At 41.1% G+C, this 21405-nt stretch overlaps 2 protein-coding genes across 2 annotated transcripts in view; one reads left to right on the forward strand and one right to left on the reverse strand.

Moving 5' to 3' along the window:
* The window catches only part of emc8 (ER membrane protein complex subunit 8), a 681399-nt gene that overhangs the window by 84271 nt on the left and 575723 nt on the right, over positions 1-21405 (reverse strand). The gene's annotated exons all lie outside the window — the stretch shown is intronic.
* syt9a (synaptotagmin IXa) lies at positions 228-18785 on the forward strand. The gene is made up of 7 exons (XM_052063484.1): positions 228-746; positions 7706-8204; positions 8502-9057; positions 11626-11746; positions 11847-12018; positions 12184-12313; positions 15997-18785. The coding sequence occupies exons 1-7, from the start codon at positions 599-601 to the stop codon at positions 16063-16065; spliced, it is 1695 nt and encodes a 564-aa protein (XP_051919444.1). The 5' UTR covers positions 228-598; the 3' UTR covers positions 16066-18785.

Consider the following 21405-nt stretch of genomic DNA (forward strand, 5'->3'; position numbering starts at 1 on the left):
CAATTTGCAATCTAGTACAGTCGACGTTCAGACAGACAGGTGTCTCTCACAGTCTCATATTCTTGAGATACAATCGCTACCTTGTGCAAGTGTGCCCAATGAAGGGACCGTTGCGCAAACATGACAAGAAATCCTTCAGAACCCTACATCACATATCGTCGTGGTAGCACACTGACACACTGCTCTACTTTGCCGAACATATGAACGCACCACACGGGTTCGCCTTGCACCGTTTTCCGCGGAGGCGCGCGCACGTTCCAGCACCTTGGACAGAGCGCCTCGCCGCAGTGTCTAAGCGCGGATTCAACCGGTGGCTCGCCAGCTTGAGGCGTCCACTGACGGCCGCAGATGAGTGAACGGCACACGCGAGATGCGGTCATTGCACACAAGGGGACACGCCAATCGCTCACTTTAGTTTTTTAGGTGGTGGGAGGGGTCAGGGAGGGGAGTTACGTTTGTGATCCTCCATCGCGTGGGTAGGCGTGCCATCGGATGAGTGCTCGACTGGGCTGAGTGGAAAAGCTGAGTGTGAGGCGAGCGCGGTCCGCTGTGGTGGTGCCTGAGAGAAGCCTCCATGATTTAAGGATGCTGTTGGGAAATGCCTGGAGACAGAGATGACGAGATTTGTCGAAAGGCACTTGAACTCCTTTCAGATCTTTGTTCCAAAGGGGAAGTGCAGAGTGAAAACTGCCTGGATTTCATTTACTATTTCCGTGATTTGGCCAGGCCACGCTACACGGACTCGGGTGAGAATCAGCTTCATTTAAACGCGATCAATTAAATTGAGACAAAACGTGACTCCTTTAAACGTGCACATTTTTAACTTGAGTTTTCCATTTGCATCGGCAGTCTTTCGCCACGCGTCATTTCAATGCATTCGGTATTCAGTTGCATGTTACGTGCGATAGGGTAATTTCTCAGGATTGCTCTGGATTTTCATTCTACCATAATGGGATAATCATAATCTTGTTAGCACAGCGTTACTGACAACCGCACACAGAAGGATAACAGGTTTTTAACATTACAGTGCATGATGCTGCTTGCAATAAAGCCTCACTTATTCTATGAAAGTTGGATTTGGATTTGTGCGTGTGTTCGTGTAATCTAAATGTGTATTTCATTTAACTTCCCTGAACTTGCTAGAGCGTGTTGCAAAGGGGGAAAAAGTGCGAATTTTCTCAACGTAGGACGACACATTCTGTCACGTGCAAAAATGATTGGCACGTTTTGAGCACCCATGCTAGTGTGTGCGCGCGTGTGTGTGCGCGCGGGCGTGTATTGCAATGGAGAAAAAGAGTGAAGGCAGACAGCATGTCTGTAAATTTCAAGTCTTTTTGCTTATAATTTGGTTTTAAATTTTTGGGCATTATTCACCATATATGAACTCATGAGTGAATATCTGCATCATGGACATCCCCCACCTGCTCACGATCCAAAAGAAATGATGAAGTAAAACAAGAGCTGACCCGCCACGAAATCTGTCCCAAAATGTCAAATAGTCATGTGTCTTAAATACCGTTGAGATTTTGCAAGACTTTTGTTACCCTGTTGACACTCACTTGAACAATAATTGAACCAACTATTATAGTTGACTGATTTCAAAACCAGTAGTCCATCAATTTGTAGTGTACAAGTAACAATACGATGCGACAATTAATTTGTCATAACGGCCCTCCGAGGGAAGACATAACGCCATGTGGTCCACGATAAAAATGAGTTTCAGACCACTGCTTTCTGTATTTCACCGAGCGACGAAGGCTTGCTTGTGTTCGTTTTTTTCATCAAGGTTTGTTCAAGATTGCAAAAAGTTGGAAAGAAGTTTGATAGTTATTCGCAAACAGTTTTAATTGTCTTGAACAGTTTTTCTTGTCTCAAAGAAATGTTCAAAATGTGATGTCAACAAGAAAAATTGTAATCACATCAAAATATTTGATTACTAAAAAAATATGGTAACTACACAATGAAATAGAATTCAACTGTGATTGGCTTGTGACCAGTACAAGATGAACCCCGCCTACCATCCAAATAAGCCCCAGCTGGAATAAGCCCCAGGATGCCCGTGAACTTAGTGAGGACAAGTGTTTTGGAAAATGGATGGGTGGATAAATGAATGGATGGATGGACAATGAAAGAACAAAAACAGTTGCTATTGGAAAAAAATGATTAATTCATTGCGAATTTTGCTGTGGGAGACCACATTCAGTCAAGAAATTTTCACAACTACAGTGGATGACATCACAAACTAGAATTAATAACAGTTAGTATTGGTTAGTTTTTGCAGAGGATAAAGAAAATATGCCGGTGAGTATTTTCTCCCTATTTGTGTTGATGTTTCATATTTAAATAAGTGTTGCTTAACTCTTTGAGTGCAGTTGACGTGAATTGCAGAGAACTATTTTTACCGAAAGCACATTTTCACTGTTGTTGTTGTTGCTATTTCATAGAAGATGTTCAAATGCTTGAGGCTTCACGATAGAAAACATGTATAGAGTCAAAGTAACTGTTGTGCATAGAATATAGCTTTTCACAATTTGTTTTTTCCAAAATAGGTGATTTTGGGGAAAAGTTTATCTGTTGATTACAAAAAAAATGGAATAAGGTAGAATTGTTTTTTGTGTGTGATGAAAGAGGAATGGCCTGTCGTTCATTTGATCTTTTCGATGCTGACATAGTCATAACATCCAATATTCTGTCAGCCTTGAAAGATAAGTCAGAATGCTCTAAATTGGCTGGCACTCAAGAGGTTCTCTTTTTGTAGAAATGTCCGTCCTTGGAAGAGTTAGTGGTACTGACACTGCGATGATTGATTCTATTCGTTAGCCCATCTATAGAGTTTTGCATTGTGTGTCAGCATTAAGCGAGCGTAAGGCAAGTTGCGTGGCTATTTTATTTTATTTTTTTGGATGTTTAGATGTTCAATTTCTTTAACAGTGCACTTCAACTGCTAGTGGAAGAATTATGATGAAATACTGCCCATCAGTCAACTATGATATTTCAAAGATTAATAAAATGGATTTGTGAGATTACATCTCAGTGGTTCTCACCCACCTAGTGGCCTGACAAATCTTGATGCCAAGGAAGCCAAACAGGTGGATGATGCTCGATTCATAGGTTTAGCATGGATCATGTCACCTGTGGTGAATGAAGAATCTGAACTGCAGCTCTGCATTACTAATACCGTGACCCACAACTCACATGTCCGGCATTATGCTCTTTGTGGCTGTTTATAGAGTCAAACATGGACACGTATCACGCTGAGGGAATCTTCAGACAAACAAGAAACTCTCAAGAGGGAGGCGTTCTCAGATTGCTTTTTCAGCACTCGGTTGCCTCCTACACTCTTGCATCTTTGAAGGCCCCATGCTCTAAAATCGCTTCAGTCTTTTTGTTGTGATACAGTCTCTGAATCCTTACACATGTCGATAATTTTTTCTCATCCTGCTCTCTGGCAGCCTGCCCGCATCACGTTGTCTTCACATGGCAGGTCTCTCCATTTGGTCTAGATTCCGTTCCCAAACCTGACAAACTCTGGTTGGTATTCACAGGGTCTCTGAGCGCGGAAAGTCAGTTAGTGTGTGAAGCCTTCTCATGGTGCCCACACACAAGTCTTGCTCTCTCACTAGGCACTGTGATTTAGTTGGCCCAAATAACCTTGTCAAGCGCTATCATGCTGAAGCACGATGCTATACTTTAAATTTAATATACATGCTAATAATTTAACCTAACAGTATTGTATTCAGAGTCGATTAAGCGTAAGGTTGGAAAGGGGGATTATTTGGATTTAATCCATTTTACAAACCTGGACTTTAATTTGTACTTTTCCACAAATTAGCAAATTAATTCTGACTATTATTCAACATTGTGTAGAGTATATCACATTACATGTTGAATAAAACGTAAAAACAAACAAAATGACTTCAACAGAAAATATGGCATGAAACTACACAGAATGGAGAGAGGAAGCATGCGGAAAAAATGATTTTAAGGCGTCAAGCTCTCGAAAGCATGACATAGATATAAAAGGTCTACACACCCCCTTTCAGATGCCAGAGTTGTCTGGAGTGAAAAACAAGAGTAACCTGTAAATCTCAATTCGCTAAAGGGAAGGCAAAAATAAAATGGAGTAAAGTGGTCGTAAAAGTGCACGCACCTTTTAACAGGGGATGTATCTGTGTTCAAAATGAAATAATAACATTCAAACTCATGTTAAATATGAGTCAGCCCACAAATGCTACCATTTAAAGTACCTCTGATTAACCTCAAATAAACTTCAGATATTCGAAGAGGCTTTTCCGGGCATTTTTTGTAGTCATATCTTACAGCGCAAGCTTTGGTCCACAAAGAGCTTCCAAAGCAGCACGGGGGATTTTTATTGCTCAAAAAGATCATTTGAAAAAAACAAAAAATGAATTTGCAAAGCATTAACTATACCATGAAACACGCAGTCAGTCATTATCAAGTGGAGAAAATATGGCACCACAGTGGGATTAGGAAGAACTGGATAGGATGAAAACTGGTCAGGGCGGGTGCAAAGAAACTGGGTAAGGTGGCAAGACTGAAGCCTTATCTTTCAAAGGAACATATCCAAGCTCAGTTACCATCCATCCATCCATCCATTTTCTAATCCGCTTATCCTCACGAGAGTCGCCGGGGTGCTGGCGACTATCCAGACTGTCTTCAAGCAGTCGTCGGGGGACACCCCGAACTGGTTCAAGCTCAGTTACATTTTGCAAAAACATACTTGACATCTCACAGACGCGAGTAGGAAAATGTGTCTGTTGAAACCAAGGTTGAACTTTGGCACACCACCACATATATTATGCCAAAGAATATAGTATCTCCTTAAATGTCATAAAGACTTTGTATCAATTTCCTCACAGATGTACACAAACTGGCGGCCCAGTGGCCCAGTGGTTAGCGCGTCAACCTCATGGTGCAGAGGTACAGGGTTCAATTCCGGCTCCGGTCTCCCTGTGTGGAGTTTGCATGTTCTTCCCGGGCGTGCGTGGCTTTTCTCCTGGTACTCCAGTTTCCTCCCACATTCCAAAAACATTCATTGCAGGCTGATTAAACACTCTAGATTGTCCCAAGGTGTGAGTGCGAGCATGGATGGTTGTTGGTCTGTGAGTGCCCTGCGATTGGCTGGCAACCAGTTCAGGGTGTCCCCTGCCTACTGCCAGAAGCACCCCGCGACCATTGTGAGGATAAAGCGGATCGAAAAATGGATGGATGGATGTACACAAATGGCCCTGTTTTTGGTCCGGAAGAGGGGTTTATAAGCATCCTAACTACAATATCCCAAATCTCTTTGCGCATCATGTATAAATATGAGGGATAGAAAAGTCAGATAGATGCAGCAGGTACATTTTCACTAAGATTTACAGTTTTTCCAGGAGTCCAAATTAGGATAGTTTGCTCTTGACAGTCCTTTGTATCCATGACAGAAAAATGTCAGCAAGACTGGTCAAAAGGCTACTGTTACTTTGACACAAAGAAGGTGGTAAGCATCATTATCTGACCAGTGAGAGTGGATTTTACCTCTTTGTTCACTATGATTCGGTGAACTGCAGTCATTATGATTAATTGTCCATTGAGTGGCCTCTTGAAAATCCCATAAGAATCGGTTCCAAAACTATAACTCTATAAAATGTACCGGCGTGATTAACAAATAGTATGCGGCAGAGTCAAGAAACGACCCGAGTTCAAGTCTGCCTCACTGCCCTCCCACAGAACGAGGCGAAACGAGACAATAATAGGTCTTCTCAGAATGATAAGCAGACTGATTTTATGACAACACCGTACAGGAGCATATGCATGAGTACGATCTTAACTGCAAGGGAGATGGGACGGTCACTTGCCAAATCATTTCAATAGCTAACAATTGCCAAGCTGCTTTTTACCATAATTAGAAATATAAACCATTTTAACATATTCCCAAACTGGTTTTCCCTGCTGCTTCTCAACAGTTGTTGCTGGGCAACACTTGAGTCCTGCATATGCAGATTAAAATTGTAATAAAACAATATTAAGAGCTTTATTTATTCCATACAAGAATAATTAAATGACTATGCAGTCCCAGGGAGAGAGAGAAGGGGGGGGGGGGTGTGGTCTTTGAACAGCCGTAGAAAGACTATTAATCAAGAAACACCACACAGTGGAAAGCTAGCAACCTATTACTGATTATACATTTTACTACTGTAAATCCTGAGCTCTTGTATGATTTTCCCTTGATGGATTTGAAATGAAGCTCAAGATCCCAAAAATATTACAATAGTGTCGGTGTTAAAGGTGGATTCACATCATTAATTTTATGACATGATATAGCTATGTGCGAGTTCATTTTGCCCGCCAGTGAACAGAAAAAGGAGATGCTAAGACATAGCGGCTATCATTCTATGGGGACTATAATTATGAGTTCTTTTTTTAAAGTCAGGTGCTAGTTAGAAGTTTTCTTGTAAAGCTACAAAAAATGCGGTGTTATGCGCGAATAAGCCGAAACACTTTAACTTGATAGTGAACAGGTTTTTGCTTTGAAATTCCGATCACGCTTATGTAAAAAAAAAATATATATACCGGTACTTACTAATTGCGTGTGACAGCTTGTGTTTCAGACTAAAGTACATCGCAGCAATTTGTTTTGGTACATATGCATGAGACATTTATCATGTGTACGATCTTAACTGATCGTACACATGAGAAATTTAAGAGAAGAAATGATTCAGAAAACCTTTGATGACTATTGATTCGCTTTTTACCATGCTGCACAGAGTCTAGTGTAAAAGAAAAAAAATAATAATCCACCATTACACAATGCCATGCTATGTAAAATAAACAAAGACGAAACACTGCTGGAAATCCGAAGCATACTGTTTTACTGATATTTATGTTTTTGTATAAGCTTTTTTCCATTTGTATCGATACATGCTGTGAAGATGACAAGTCATTTGTTGTTAGGCAAACTATTGAGAGTTACAGAACATAACTCCATCTTGCAGAGGTTTGACACTCCAGCGAATAATTGAGTAACTGGCTAATCCTTATTAATCTTATTGAGGATTAAAGTTCACAGTGATTATAAAAGTTTATGCCTGTACAAGAGCAGCGTCATTTTTATTTGAAAAGAACTGGTTGGAGAACAAACCACGAGTGGGCTACATTCCAGCAAAACTGCAGCACTCTGTGACTTACTGGCTTTTTTTTTCAATTCATATTTTACAGTGCACAAACAATTAAATTATCGAGTGCAACATATTATTAGCAATCTAGCACATACAACCGAATTCCTCATCTATATATATATATTGCGCCCACCTTACCAGCCTTCCGCAGGAACTAGCTGATGAGCCGCCCGGAGGGTGGCGAACCACCACCTTACCAGCGTTCCGCAGGAACTAGCTGATGAGCCGCCCGGAGGGCGGCGAACCAGCTAGTATCACATAATGTGGCAAGGCTGTGTCGGCAAAGCTGAATCATAAAATTCTCCAGAGGCCAATGACCAAAGTAAAAACAAGAAAGGAAGTCAGAAACGTATGCACTGCGGATACTGCCCCAAAAGAACACTACAGGAACAGGTGGGGCACTGCCCCCTGCCTCCTCCACTCACCCCAGCCCCTGATGCAAGATTGCCATTTTTCATGAGTGTTGAAAAAATGACGAAATTATGACTTTTGTTCAAACTCCTGTCATTGTTCTTTTTCTTGTACAGATGTGTCAGTGAGTCTGCTGTCACTGGTTGTGACAGCCTGTGGCTTGGCTCTATTTGGGGTCTCTCTCTTTGTGTCTTGGAAGCTCTGCTGGATACCATGGAGGGAACGTGGTCTCTCCCCCACGACCAAGGAGCCCCACGGGGGGCACCTCAACCCAGCCATGAGCCCTTTGCCCTCACAGCCTGTTCCGAGGCAGCCAGTTTACACGGCTGTGGACCCCCCGGCCCTCGACCGCCGTGAATCGTCTCACTGTTCCATCGCCAAGGAGCCAACGCCAATGGCATCGGTTGTGTCTGTGGAAGCTCCAGTTACTCCTGTATCACCCCCTCCCGTTGCCCTCGTCCCACCGGAGGCAGCCATGAAGATCAGTCACACATCTCCAGACATTCCACTTGACGCGCAGGAAAAAAGTCGCGAAAATGGGGTTCATACCAACCCTCGTATTCAGAGGCAGACGACAGAACCCTCACCCTCTGGGCACTCCATGTCAGAAATTGGGTCAGTTATTTTTGCAGATACTGGGTATTTTTTTTCACTTTCAAACACTTGACATTAGTTGTGTCACTGGTTCTCAAGAAGTTATGCTTTATCATCAAAACCATGGGAGACGGGACAAACCAAAATGAAGAAATAAAGCATGCATCTTAATGACCAAATTCAGGCATATGTTCAGTAGGAGGTTGGTATTTATGAGAGTGTACAATCTGGTGAGGATCTAGATTAGGAATTTTCAGTCTCGCTAGAGGAGTCCAATTCTTACTTTAATGTCTACTGTTGCAAATCCTTTGTCCACAGACAGGATTCGATACGCCGTCATATGAACCTGTCAAACCCCGACTTCAACGTGGCCCAGTTCCAAAGGCAGGACTCACTGACTGGTATGGGCCTGGGCCTCGGGCGCCTCAAACCTGAGCTCTACAAACAACGCTCTTTGGAAGGAGACGATGGAAGTCACAGAGGCGGAGGATGTGGGTGCCTCCACTTCATCCTCAAGTTTGACTGTGACCTGGAGCAGTTGATTGTTAAGATCCACAAAGCAGAGGACCTCCCAGCCAAGGATTTCTCCGGAACTTCTGACCCTTACGTTAAGATCTACTTGCTGCCTGATCGGATGACGAAGCATCAGACCAAGGTGCACCGCAAGACACTCAACCCTGTGTTTGATGAGGTTTTCTTGTTTCCTGTGGCCTACTCAGAGCTTCCCACGCGCAAGCTGCACTTCAGCGTCTATGACTTTGACCGATTTTCACGACATGACATCATCGGTCAAGTGGTGGTGGACAACTTCCTGGATCTGGCAGATTTCCCACGGGAGACAAAACTCTGCCGGGAAATCAAATATGTCTCCACGGTGAGTAATTAATCACTTTAAAAAGGAGGCAGCTTGAGAAATTCTTCTCTTCATTGAGATCTGAAGAACTACAATTCATGATCTTTACAGCCACAAAAAGAATCGTTTAGATATAGCTCTATTTGCAGACGCTACTCAGGAAAAACACAGATAAATGCAGACATGAAAAATATAAATGAAACTGTTGTGGTCTAGATTTTGAAATCATACCCCTGTATGCGTCCATGACCTCAAGTTAGAACTCGCAAGAGTGGGGCAAACTAATGTACCCGAATGACACTGAAATGTTGAGCGTCAGACAGCCATGGAAGCACCTATTGTGAATGTAAAACCAGAAACATTGCATCATTTCTATGTCAGCCAATTAAAGGGACTGAGAGAAAAGATAAAGTACCTTTAAAAAGTAAGTCCGACTTCATCGATTGCCTGCAGACAATCAGTCGAAGATACCCAACCAATGAGGCACAGATGTTCAAATTAAAAATGGACCATTTTTGCAGCTCTCAGCTGGAAACTAAAAGGAGAAATGTATAGGTGGCTTGAGATGGATGCAGAAGCACTTTAGCTTGTAATGTTGTTTCTTCCTCACCTGGAATCTGTATTTTTTTCCTTGTGTTTATTTTTTCCATCGGTATAGATATGCACAACATCATACTGAGAGGTGTTTCTAATATTTTAGACACTTTAAGGGACACGAGCGGGTGAAAATATGTTCTGTAATGCATTGCTGAACCACTGCAAGGTACCAAAAAATACTACTCCAGACTTTCTAAAATAAATACATATACTGTATATATTCAATGAATATCTCTGCATCAATGTCAATAAAATCTGAGGATTATCTTTATAAAGATACAGATATTGTATCGAACCGAATGCTGTAGCCACTTAAAAGTCATTTTCCCTATTTTTTTAACTCAATAATAGTGATCAAGGACAGCACCAAATACACCGGCATTTAATCAGTTACGGCCCATTTTTATGCATTCCTTTTTCAATAAAAATGAACTGTCCATTACTAAGAGAAATGAATTCTTCAAACAATTAAATCAAATGAAATACCTGAACAAATAGACTTACCTCACGAAGATCAGAAGAAGCAACGGGGCTGCGCAAAGAAATCATTAGTAACTGCTTGAACGCACCTTCTTGTGCTTTTCCTCACAGGAGTAAAAGCTGCCCCGTGTAATTACAAGATCTCATTTCTTCAAATTACAACCTTTAACAAAAGCAATCGCACTGCATTGTGCGATGGCTTAGAATAATGTCGCAAAAAGACATTGAATGCATTTTCTATTCAAACAGGGAGCTGTGTCTGGTTCGGAAGTGCCAGCTAAATATTTTTGCCTGTTTAATTGGACCAAAACAATATCAATAAGCAGTTGGGGCAATGGTCCAAATAGTGTCCCCCCCCTCTAATCCCACTAATTTCTGCGTTTCCAAATGTAATCATGACATTTTGTCACATAAGCACTAATTCGCCAATTTTGTACATGTGTTCATTTTTTTGTTCATTATTTTAAATGCGAGCACGACGTTTGTCGATTTTGACGATTGATTGCAAAGTCTGAAATGATTTCTTTTGGTTTCTTATTGGTGGGCTACAATCGAATGGCAAGCATCAATCACAAATGACTGGTGTTCTCGAATCATATGTTGATGTGTTTTCTTTATCTTTACTGAGTGCATAGCTCCCAAAACATGTAAATGACATGCAACATATTGTTGCACAGGGCGCACAGTTTGCCTTGCCACGAAAGCCAACAGTCATTGGAAATACACTTCATCTCAGCCAAGCAATGCGTCGCAGCCACCGGCAGTTTTTGACTAGAGAGAAATTAGGGTGTAATTGCTGCTTCAATATTTCCTGACGCTGACCATATTGTGTGTTTCCTGGCCAGATTTTACAATCTGTTATTGCAACACGATTAGACAATACACACACTAAAGCTCAATTTTATTCGCATGATCAAGACACTCGTGTCACCTATGTATCCATTTAGAATGACATTTCAGGTGTCTGTCTCTGTAAAACACAAGTATGAAATAAGAAAGTATAGATGAATATTCCCAAAAACATTAACCAGTAAAGACAAATACTAAGAAAATGAACTGCTTTGTTTTGCACAGCCCATGACATTTTTCATTAACTATTTTTTTTGTTGCTGCATTAATAGAGATAACAATTATATATAACTATTTCTCGAAATGTCCACTTGCACAGGATGAAATTCCACCTCTGAAATGTTCTGCCTCATCACATTGAACAACAACGATGACACGAACCAAATTAGACACAGGTTTTTCACCACACATTGGTGTGCTGCTTCTCACCTATCCTCAGTTATTTTGGGAGCAGGTGATAAGCGTCTTTCTCCATTCTAGCATACTCTAAGTTTCCATCTGTGCGGAAACATGAACGTACTCTCATTAAAGCACATTCTTAGGCATTGCGTGACACGCTTAACCCATACCATAAATAAACAGCAGTGAAAAGGTCATGATGATCGTTTGCCTTTATTTCATATTGATCTTAAGAGTGATTAAATGTGATTTGTTATCTTTTAGGATAACGTGGACCTGGGTGACCTTATGTTTTCTTTGTGTTACTTACCAACCGCTGGAAGACTGACCATCACAATGATAAAGGCTCGCAATCTTAAGGCTATGGACATTACGGGCGCATCTGGTAATTACAAGTCGAAATCAGTTCAGGTAGCTGAGTCGCCAGCACTGACTGTTTAATTGAACCATTTTCTGTTTTTGTTTTTTTAACCACAACCGTCCAGATCCATACGTGAAGGTTTCACTGATGTGTGACGGTCGCAGACTGAAGAAGCGGAAGACCTCCACAAAGAGGAACACTTTGAATCCAGTATACAACGAGGCCATTGTTTTCGATGTTCCCCCTGAGAACATTGAGCAAATCAGCCTGTTGATTGCAGTGATGGATTATGACCGGTGAGAAATTTCTGCATCAATTCTGACTCTGGTTTCGACGATTGCAAACCGTGGCTGTCACTCAACACTTTAACCTGCTTTCTTTGTTAGTCCCTTTCAACATTGTGGACTGCAAAGCAGTTGTTGACCATAGAATATGTCTTATCTTTCCTCCTGTGTGCACAGAGTCGGTCATAATGAGGTCATCGGTGTGTGTCGGGTTGGCAACGATGCAGACAACCTCGGTCGGGACCACTGGAGTGAAATGCTTACGTACCCCCGAAAACCTGTCGCCCACTGGCATCCTCTTGTGGAGGTGATGACTTTAATACCGTGTCTGTTATGCATGTCTACACAAGTAAAGGGGAAATGGATATTTACAATATTCTACCATTTGTTGGGGCTGCTGGAGCCTATCCCAGCCATCTACCATTTGAAAATTACTTAAAAATGCTACATTGGAACGTAACAATTAAAAGGACCTAAAAGGTAAATGTATTGACAGCTTGAAGCTCTTTACTAAACATTTATTTAAAAAATAAAATAAAAATAAAACGTCACGTTTAAAAAGTCAGGGAAAAAGTACTCGTTTATAGTCCAGAAAATATGGTTCATGCATTAGCAAGGAAATTGCAGACTAGATAATGAGTATGGGATGATCAGTCTTTTATTCTTTGTAAAGGTATATTTTTGACACTTATTCGCCAACATGTTGGTGCAACTAATGAAGTGACCGGTAAGTCCATATTGGCAATTTCCAAATAAAACAAATTGAAGCCCAGATTCGGTAGACGTATTGTAGAATCTAACCCGGGGAAATGTGGGTTCAAGTGTTTTGACTCTGGGGAGACAGCTTCAAGTGGAGCAAGCAAAATAGCTTTCTCGGCCAGGCTTGGCTTTAATTCAAGAGACCATGCCTTTGAATTAATTATCTGCAAAATCTAGAAAGCCTTTTGTCAGAAGGAAAAGAGGGCATTTATAGAATTCATCACATCATTAACTTCCTTAATGAGGAAGAGTACACTGCTGGTCAAATTCTATTGTCACTATGAATGGTGGCAAGTGGACCCAAGTACAGAAAAAAAGCAGTCACGCACTTTATTTCTCAGCTGGAACTTTCAACTCAACAAATTGCTCGGAGATAATGAACTGAAAATGCCACAAAAACTATGGCCCAACGACGTTCAGCAATGTCTGGTATGTCCTATCTTATCATTGTGAAGAAAATTACAATGCAATACACACCCTTCAGGGCTGTGAGTGCAACGGGATGACACCCGAGAAATATGAAAGGATGTCTTTGCTGCATTTCAGAAAAATGGAAGCTAGACATTTTAGACAGCTGACAAAAGTACAAAAGTGCGCCACTCAGTCACAGTTGGATTTTGAACAAGATATGCTGAAATACTTGAAAACATGCCTGAGCAACCTCCGGCTCGTGGTTTTTCTCCGGGTACTCTGGTTGCCTCCCACATTCCCAAAACATGCATGGTCGGTTAATTTATCATTCTAAATTGTCCGTAGGTGTGGCTGAGAATGCGACTGGTTGTCTATCTATGTCTGTGTGCCCCGCCTATTGCCCGGTGTGAGCTGGGATTCGCTCTAGCACGCCCGCTACATTTGTAAGGAAAAGCGGTTCAGATAATGCATTGATGGATTAGTTCGATTTTTATTAACAGAGCAGTAACCAACATATTTGTCCACGAGTGTAGTCTGTTATTTTTCGAACTGGCAAACATCAAGGTTGAGAGAAGTTCTACTACACTCATGTGAAAGAGAGACTTATTATATTGAATTGAGCTTAAGTCCTTGAGGGATGGCACCGCAAGGTGGTTCTTTTGTGAAACCGTATCGCAAAATGAGCAGTCAAATCATAAGAAAAAAAAAGTTCAAATAAATAATACATGTCTTATACATAACAACACGAGTATGAATGCTTGTCTCCTACCAGTAATGCAAGAAAAAAAAAGAATTAAAATAGTTGCACTTGAAACAAACAACTCAGCCAGCTAACAAAAAAAGCTGTGCCGAGCAAGCAAACATGGTGAGACAAAAAGGGAAGGAGACGGGCAAAAAGGCAATTGAGCTAATGAAGTGAGTTCAGTTATACTCGTTGAGACCATGCTCTCAACATCATTAATAGCTTCCCCTGTTTTGGCCTTATCAAAAGGCGCCCTGCTTTCCTCCTGCTTGTACCAGTTACGTAATTTTAAGTCGTTATCAGATTCTTATTTTAAATAGCGCAGTGGGAAAATGATGAGAAGGGGAAGACAAATCTTGTCATCATTTTGGCCTGTGGCGAGAAGAGATGGATTTTCTTCCACTGGAAATACATCAACTTTCTCTGGTCAGGTCGCAACGCTGTTAATAGAGGAAGAAGACGATGCCCTTTTTTTTTCTCCAATAGTCCCCGCTTTGTGTGAATTAACCATGAAGAGTCGGAAAAATGGAAATACCGTATATCAGCTAAGTGGATTAAGGGCAGGTTTGCGGTAACACAGTAAACAACCACCAGGGAGCAGTAAGTATTCTTTGATTTCAATTTCTTTGACCTCAGAAGTGGCCAAGCAAACGTTCAATGATGCTGATATTAAACGAGCTACGTTGAGTCATCGGAGTCGGCTGTAATTAACATAGTTCGATAAGAAGAACAATCAGATTCCTCACTATTAATTCACTTTTACATGCAGTATGTATAATCAACATGTTTACTTTGCATGCAACATCACATTAGGGAACATGGCTCCCACAAGAGTAAGGGGCGACACAAAACAACACAACATTTGATTAAGTCTGTTATATCAGCCTCAAAAAGGTCGAATATTGATGAGCAAATTCAATGCCAGCCATTTTTTTCTCAAATTGGGAGCCGGTCTCTGCCATTTTTTGACCATTTTGACAAATTTTTGAAGGCCTGCAGAAAATTGATTTCTCTAGCTATATAAGCATACCAAAATAAAGCTTTAACCCTCTTCTTTCATTCATAAAAAAATCTACCTTTTACTATTCTTTAGTAAACAGCAGTTGAATATTAGTGAGTTCCTTGAAAATACTCGTTTCCAAGAAACATTCTGAGACAAAGAGCTTTTTGTGAAAAGATGCATTTCAAGCAGAATTTTCACTTTGATAGTATTATTCATTCATTCATTCATCTTCCGTACCGCTTGATCCTCACTAGGGTCGCGGGGTGCTGGAGCTTATCCCAGCCGTCTCCGGGCAGTAGGCGGGGGACACCCTGAATCGGTTGCCAGCCAATCGCAGGGCACACATAGACGAACAACCATCCACACTCACACTCACACCTAGGGACAATTTAGAGTGTTCAATCAGCCTGCCATGCATATTTTTGGAATGTGGGAGGAAACCGGAGCACCCGGAGAAAACCCACGCAGGCCCGTGGAGAACATGCGAACTCCACACAGGGAGGCCGGAGCTGGAATCGAACCCGGTACCTCTACACTGTGAAGCCGACGTGCTAACCACTGGACTACCGGGCCGCCCCGATAGTATTATTATTATTATTATTATTATTGTTATTTTTGGATTTGTGATAGCTCAAATATAACACTTTTCTTCTAAATAACAACATAAGCTGCTCACGTGAAAGTGAACTGTGTTTTGAATAAAAGTAAATCAACTTAAAAGAAAGTGTCAGGACTCCAGCATTATGAAAAATATGGCCCATGTTCAAGACCTAAACTCCTGTTACAAACACAATATTTGAAAACAATCCAAATGGGCGCAGTGATCTGTGCTCTGCATTTAGAAAACCACCCAACTAACTAAACAAACAAAAAACTTTTGGGTGAGCTGAAAACTGAGTTTTACCTCCTTGGTTGGGAGTTTCCTAACTTAAGGGTCTGCTCTATTTGCTGCTGTTTTATTTGAATGAAAGTGTTCTCTTTAATTAACTCTGGGGAGTTCCTATGTTTGCCTTTGAATACCACATCACTGATGCTATGATTCTTTTTCATACTATGCTTTTTTGTTGTTTTGCAGTACCAGGGGACCACAGGTAGTAGCCAGGGAGGATCCTGTAACTCTCTGAAGGCACCTCCCTCCCCATAACCCAGAATAACACTTTACATAACATCTCGACAGGCCCTCGGCTCAGTCTTGTGCTGATGTGGATTACTGCACACGCACAATGAAAAGAATGGTGCAGCCATCCAAGATATTTCTGGATGGAGAGGACACAACTGGACCAGTTGCATGTTGAATGATCACATTGATGGATGTTTTCTTTTTTATAATGCTCCATGAGAAAAAAACAAAACAAAACAAGACAAAAAAAACCCCGACAGGCACACCAAGACATTTGACGTCTGTCTTCAAAGGGTTTACATGAGTCACTGTTTTTCCATTGTCTTGTTATTTGTCTATCAGAGGTGAGTCTGTGATTGCACAATGTTCTTTACAACCGGTCAAACAAACTTTCCCCTCATTCATTTGGTGGTGATTGGTGCATGAAGTCTTGCTTGTTGGGATATCTCCCCTTGTTTGTTTGTTCGTTTCCCTTCTACTTTGGGCCTATTATGTGTTTGTTGACATGTAGTGAAAGTCGATTTCTCAAGGAGGTGTTTGTCAGTGCAGAAAAACAAGACTAAATATTGTCAATCAATATGATGGAATTAAATTTCACCATTGTCAATCCAAGATTACCTGCATAATTGGTCTCGTTAACATCAATACATATTTGTTTTCTCATTCCTTGACACGTTTAAAACCCGAGTTTACTTTCACAGCAGATTTCAGAACCCTTCAAACATACAGGGGCATATTAGGCCCACTCTAAAAGAAAAGTAATGATACAAGGTGAACAAGTCAATATTTGACCATGAAGTTATTATTTTTTGGGGGGGAAAAGGGACAAAATTACAAAAGATTTAGAGGGTCTTGTTGCATACTAACAACAGATACAACCGATAAAGGCTCGAGTGGGAGATGGTGCTGGTCTCAGACAATTTGCATTGCAAAATGCTGATTTCGCGCCTGATTTAAACACATTGGAATGCAAAAGTGAGAATCAATCGCCGAGACAGTGTGTAAAAGCTTTACTGGGTGTTAAACGTGGTGCTGGAATGCCGTACCAGTTAGATACAAGTAGTAATGCAATTCGGCTGGCTATTGCTGTGGCTAAACATGTTGCGGAGTCGCTCCTAGGTCAGAAATCATGATCGCTGTGACGGCAAATAAGCCGGTGTTTCCCTACCTTTGTTTACCAAAGGCACATATTTCTCATCGGAAATAATCTTACGGGACACCGCTTAGCAAAACAATTCACAAAAAGTGGGTAGACGGGTTAATGATGTATCTTTTGCTTTCTACTGGAAGAGCATTTTTTGTTCTGCCTGTCACTATGTGTGGTTGGTTAGAAAGATCATTGAAATTGAATAATTTTCCGTGGGACACTTGATCCGTCACGGCACACTCATGTGCTGCACAGCACGCTGGTTGGGATTCACTGGAATAAGCCAAACTTTGGTTCAGACAAGTAATTTTCTCACATAGGAAGGTGAGGAAAAATAGAGAAGCCATGCTAATTGCTAATTTAACCGAAGACTGACCAGGCTAGCACGTTAAACACTGGAATTAAATGCTTTGGTGACATTTTTCTCAGACGGCTGGCTGAAATTATGCTAAAGCAAAAAACCTTCAACTTTGAACAGCAAAATAGCAGGCAAAATAATTAGTGTCTGGACTTCGGGGAAAATAGCTAACAAATCTAGAACGAGAAATGAATTACGGTACATTGCCCCATACGTGAGCCGGGAGGAGTTGCCTGTTTTGCTGTTACATGCAATGTGAATTCAAGACATAAAAACTTGGTTATATAAAAAAGAAAAACACATTTTCACAAATTATATTTTCATATTCTTAATATTTAATAAAACATTTGTCTCACTGTAAGTGTGTGTGTATATATGGGCGGCCCATATACATACATATATGGCCGTCCAGTGGTTAGCACGTCAACCTCACAGTGCAGAGATACGGGGTTCAATTCCAGCTCCTGCCTCCCTGTGTGGAGTTTGCATGTTCTCCCCGTGCCTGTGTGGGTTTTCTCCGGGTATTCCGGTTTCCTCCCAGATTCCAAAAACATGCATGGCAGGTCAATGCTTTCTCTGAATCACAACCCAAGATTGTGATGATAAGTGTGAATGGTTGTTTGTGCCCTGCAATTGGCTGGCAACCAGTTCAGGGTGTCCCCCACCTACTGCCTGAAGATGGCTGGGATTTTATAATGCGGCCCTTGTGAGAATAAGCCCATTATAAAATGGATGGATGGATGGAGCTTTGTGAAGATTCAAAGCTTTATTGAAAACCTAAAATGTGAAAACACACCACACAAACACACTCATAAAGCTATCCCTGACAACGGGCCATCAGATGGATTTCAGTCCTGGAAAGATGGGCGCAATCAAATGTGTTATTCATAATTTGTCAAGATGTTGTCCATGTTACTTGCTTTTGAAAGACGTGTGTGGTTCTCTTTTGCATGCTAACATGAAATGGTTGAAGGTGATCTTGTTCTTGGTCTGGAAAATAATCACTTCACACACTGTAAACACTTCAAGGATGACTGCATATGATTAAACATCAAAAGATTCTTTTTTTTCTTCCAGTTCCGAGTCATGTGGCCTAACAAATGTTCTTTTATTGACTTGAAATGTTTTGCGATTGCCACGTCTCTCTACTGTGCCTATGTGGATGTTTTAAGGCTCGTGCTGTTCTGTTTTACCTGTTTAACGGAAAGCGGTTACAATAAAGAGTAGTAATTGGAATCAGATGACTTTCATTCATATTTATTCACAAACTCCTCCGATTTTCGTACATGACACTTACTAATTGAAATTTGCGAGAAAGGTCAGACATAGGGAAAGGAACTCAAAGAAAGGATGAAGCTAAATTCTAAATCTAAACAAATATCAAGACAAAAAAGATCCTTACAGTACATCCCTCATATGAAAGTCAAGACTCTCCTCATACATTTATGCATCCTCAAACTAAAATGGGAGTAACATTCAAAAGACAGCGCAAAGAAATAGAGTGGATGTTTTTGTACTTCTTGTTCAACCGCGAGTTTGTGAACATCTCATTAGTGAGTGCTCCTTAGGACGCCCGTCTGCTTTAACAGGGCGAAGCGAACAGAGGTAAGAGTGTTTCTACACAGAACATCTTTCTTGGTGTTATAATTATTTGTCTGACATTTACTGTGCATCGTCAAAGACACTACAGCGACGGAGAAGTCAGCATGACCTCTCCGATGTGAAAACTATTCAGACAGTTGCAACGTGCCTGCTTGTTTTTGTCCCCGACCTCTTATTCTTGCATATGTTTCATTTCTGATTCTGTGGTAACTACATTTCCATCTCTACCATCAGAGGTGCCTGTCTTTGGTGTCACACAAACAAAGCCAAAAAACAAATTCTGCCATTGAGGAGGTTGATTGAAGAAAACAAAACAAAACGTGCCATTCACATCGCAGTGGTTTATCATGACCTCGTCCATCTCAGCCAAAGTTAAGAATTACTTCTCTAGTGCACTTGTGGAGTTACTCCTTTAGATGTTCACTGGGCTGAAGTGTAGCAAGATTTGCTTCCCTCAAAAAATTCCTGATGGGACCTCAGAGATATATTTAGTCAAAAAATGTTTAATAGCTATCTAGCCCACATCCAGGAGATATGGATTTAAAACATTGTTGGGAAAACTGCATGGCATAATTGTCCGGACATATAAGGGGGACGCCTGAACAAGAATGAATTTGAAAATGTTTCTGATAAATGCTTTTACCCGATCGCAACCAACAATTTCGTATTGAACGTAACCAGAAGAGGAGATAATGTTTCCCTTCACATGACAAGCATTTAAGAGGAAAGACAATGTTTAGAAGATAACTACACACCCCGAGATGTTGTCAATGTTGAAAAGTTACATACAAGTGTGCCTCATGGAAAGTGGCGATCAAACAATTTTGGTTCACTTGCCATGGCCTCGTTTCCTCTATGGTCTATGTTGCAGTTATCATCTTCTAATTCTTCCATTTGATCTCATATGTTTCGCTGCAAACGTAATTGTAAATGCAGTCTTAATCTATGGATTTTTTTTATTTTAATGTGGCACGGTTGGTTCGTCACATTAACACGTTTAATGCTGCTGGTCAGGCAGCATCTCAGCCCGGGACAGAAAGAGACTCGAGCGACTGGTCAGGAAGGCCAGTTCTGTCCTGGGTTGCTCCCTTGACACTCTGGAGGAGGTGGGCAACAGAAGGATGCTAACTAAGCTAAAAGCTATGATGGCCAGTCCCTCCCACCCCCTCCAGCCCGCCCTGACAGCACTTGGTAGCTCCTTCAGCCAGAGACTGTTACACCCGCGCTGCAAGAAGGAGAGATACCGACGCTCGTTCCTACCGACTGCTGTCAGGCTGATGAATAAAAAATAACAATCATAATAATAATAATAATTAAATGGTGTGAAGGAAAATTGTAAATAGTACTGCGATTTATCCATTTGTGTTCATATTGTATTTAATTGAAAGATGTTTGTTGTTTTTTTTTCCTCTTTCTCCTTTCTTCTTTCTACATACATTCTTGCTGCTGGAGGCTGTAAATTTCCCCATTGTGGGACGAATAAAGGATATCTTATCTTATCTTAATGACATAAATAATGACATGACGACAGGCCACGGTGATCGACCGCCACTCACCCTGTTCCATTGTGATGGATATTTGAGGGTCTTGCTTCACTCAGCTTTGAATGTTGTGCTCTGTTATGTTGCTTTAACACCAATGCTGTCATAAAATTTCTGGATCTCGTATCATGTGTAAATTCAGCATGTACACTTTGTAAGATTCCAAGTACATATCAGTCAGGAGCACCGTTGTACATGTAAAGCAAATCTTGTGCGAATGCAAAACGGTTCGTGTGAAGAATGGTTGCTTTGGTCCCTTAGCTACACATAATCACATGGTGGTCCTATTACGCAACTAAAGATTTTATTTGAATTTTGATATTATAGAAGACCAATGTGGGCCCCACAGAGCATTTTGCTGCAGTGTTGTCATAGCCACAAAAGGGATTACACGAAATTGCTGACTGTTTTGTGTCTATTACGTTTCTCCTTACACATGTGGTCCATAGGATCCTTAAAATCCTTAAGCACTCTAACCTATTGGAATTCACTTCCAGAACAATTTGTCTGAATTTCCATTCCCTTATCCTTATTAGGGTTGCGGGAATGCTCGGCGTGTTGGAGGCGATCCCAGCTGTGTTCAGGCGGTAGGTGGAGTACACCCTGAACTGGTCGCCAGCCAATTGCAGGGGAAATAGATGAACAACCATTGTAAAATTATGCAATTGCGCTCATGGTTATGACTGCGTACTAACCTCACTAAAATGATAGCATTG

The sequence above is a fragment of the Hippocampus zosterae genome, chromosome 4 (genome assembly GCF_025434085.1).
Source record: "Hippocampus zosterae strain Florida chromosome 4, ASM2543408v3, whole genome shotgun sequence".
In the NCBI taxonomy this organism is placed as follows: Eukaryota; Metazoa; Chordata; class Actinopteri; order Syngnathiformes; family Syngnathidae; genus Hippocampus; species Hippocampus zosterae.

Excerpts from the sequence above, each read along its gene's own strand:
- syt9a (XM_052063484.1), top strand. The coding sequence starts at position 599 with ATGCCTGGAGACAGAGATGACGAGATTTGTCGAAAGGCACTTGAACTC. Across the intron at positions 8,205-8,501 it reads CACTCCATGTCAGAAATTGG|ACAGGATTCGATACGCCGTC; the intron begins GTCAGTTATTTT and ends CTTTGTCCACAG. Across the intron at positions 12,019-12,183 it reads GCAGTGATGGATTATGACCG|AGTCGGTCATAATGAGGTCA; the intron begins GTGAGAAATTTC and ends CTGTGTGCACAG.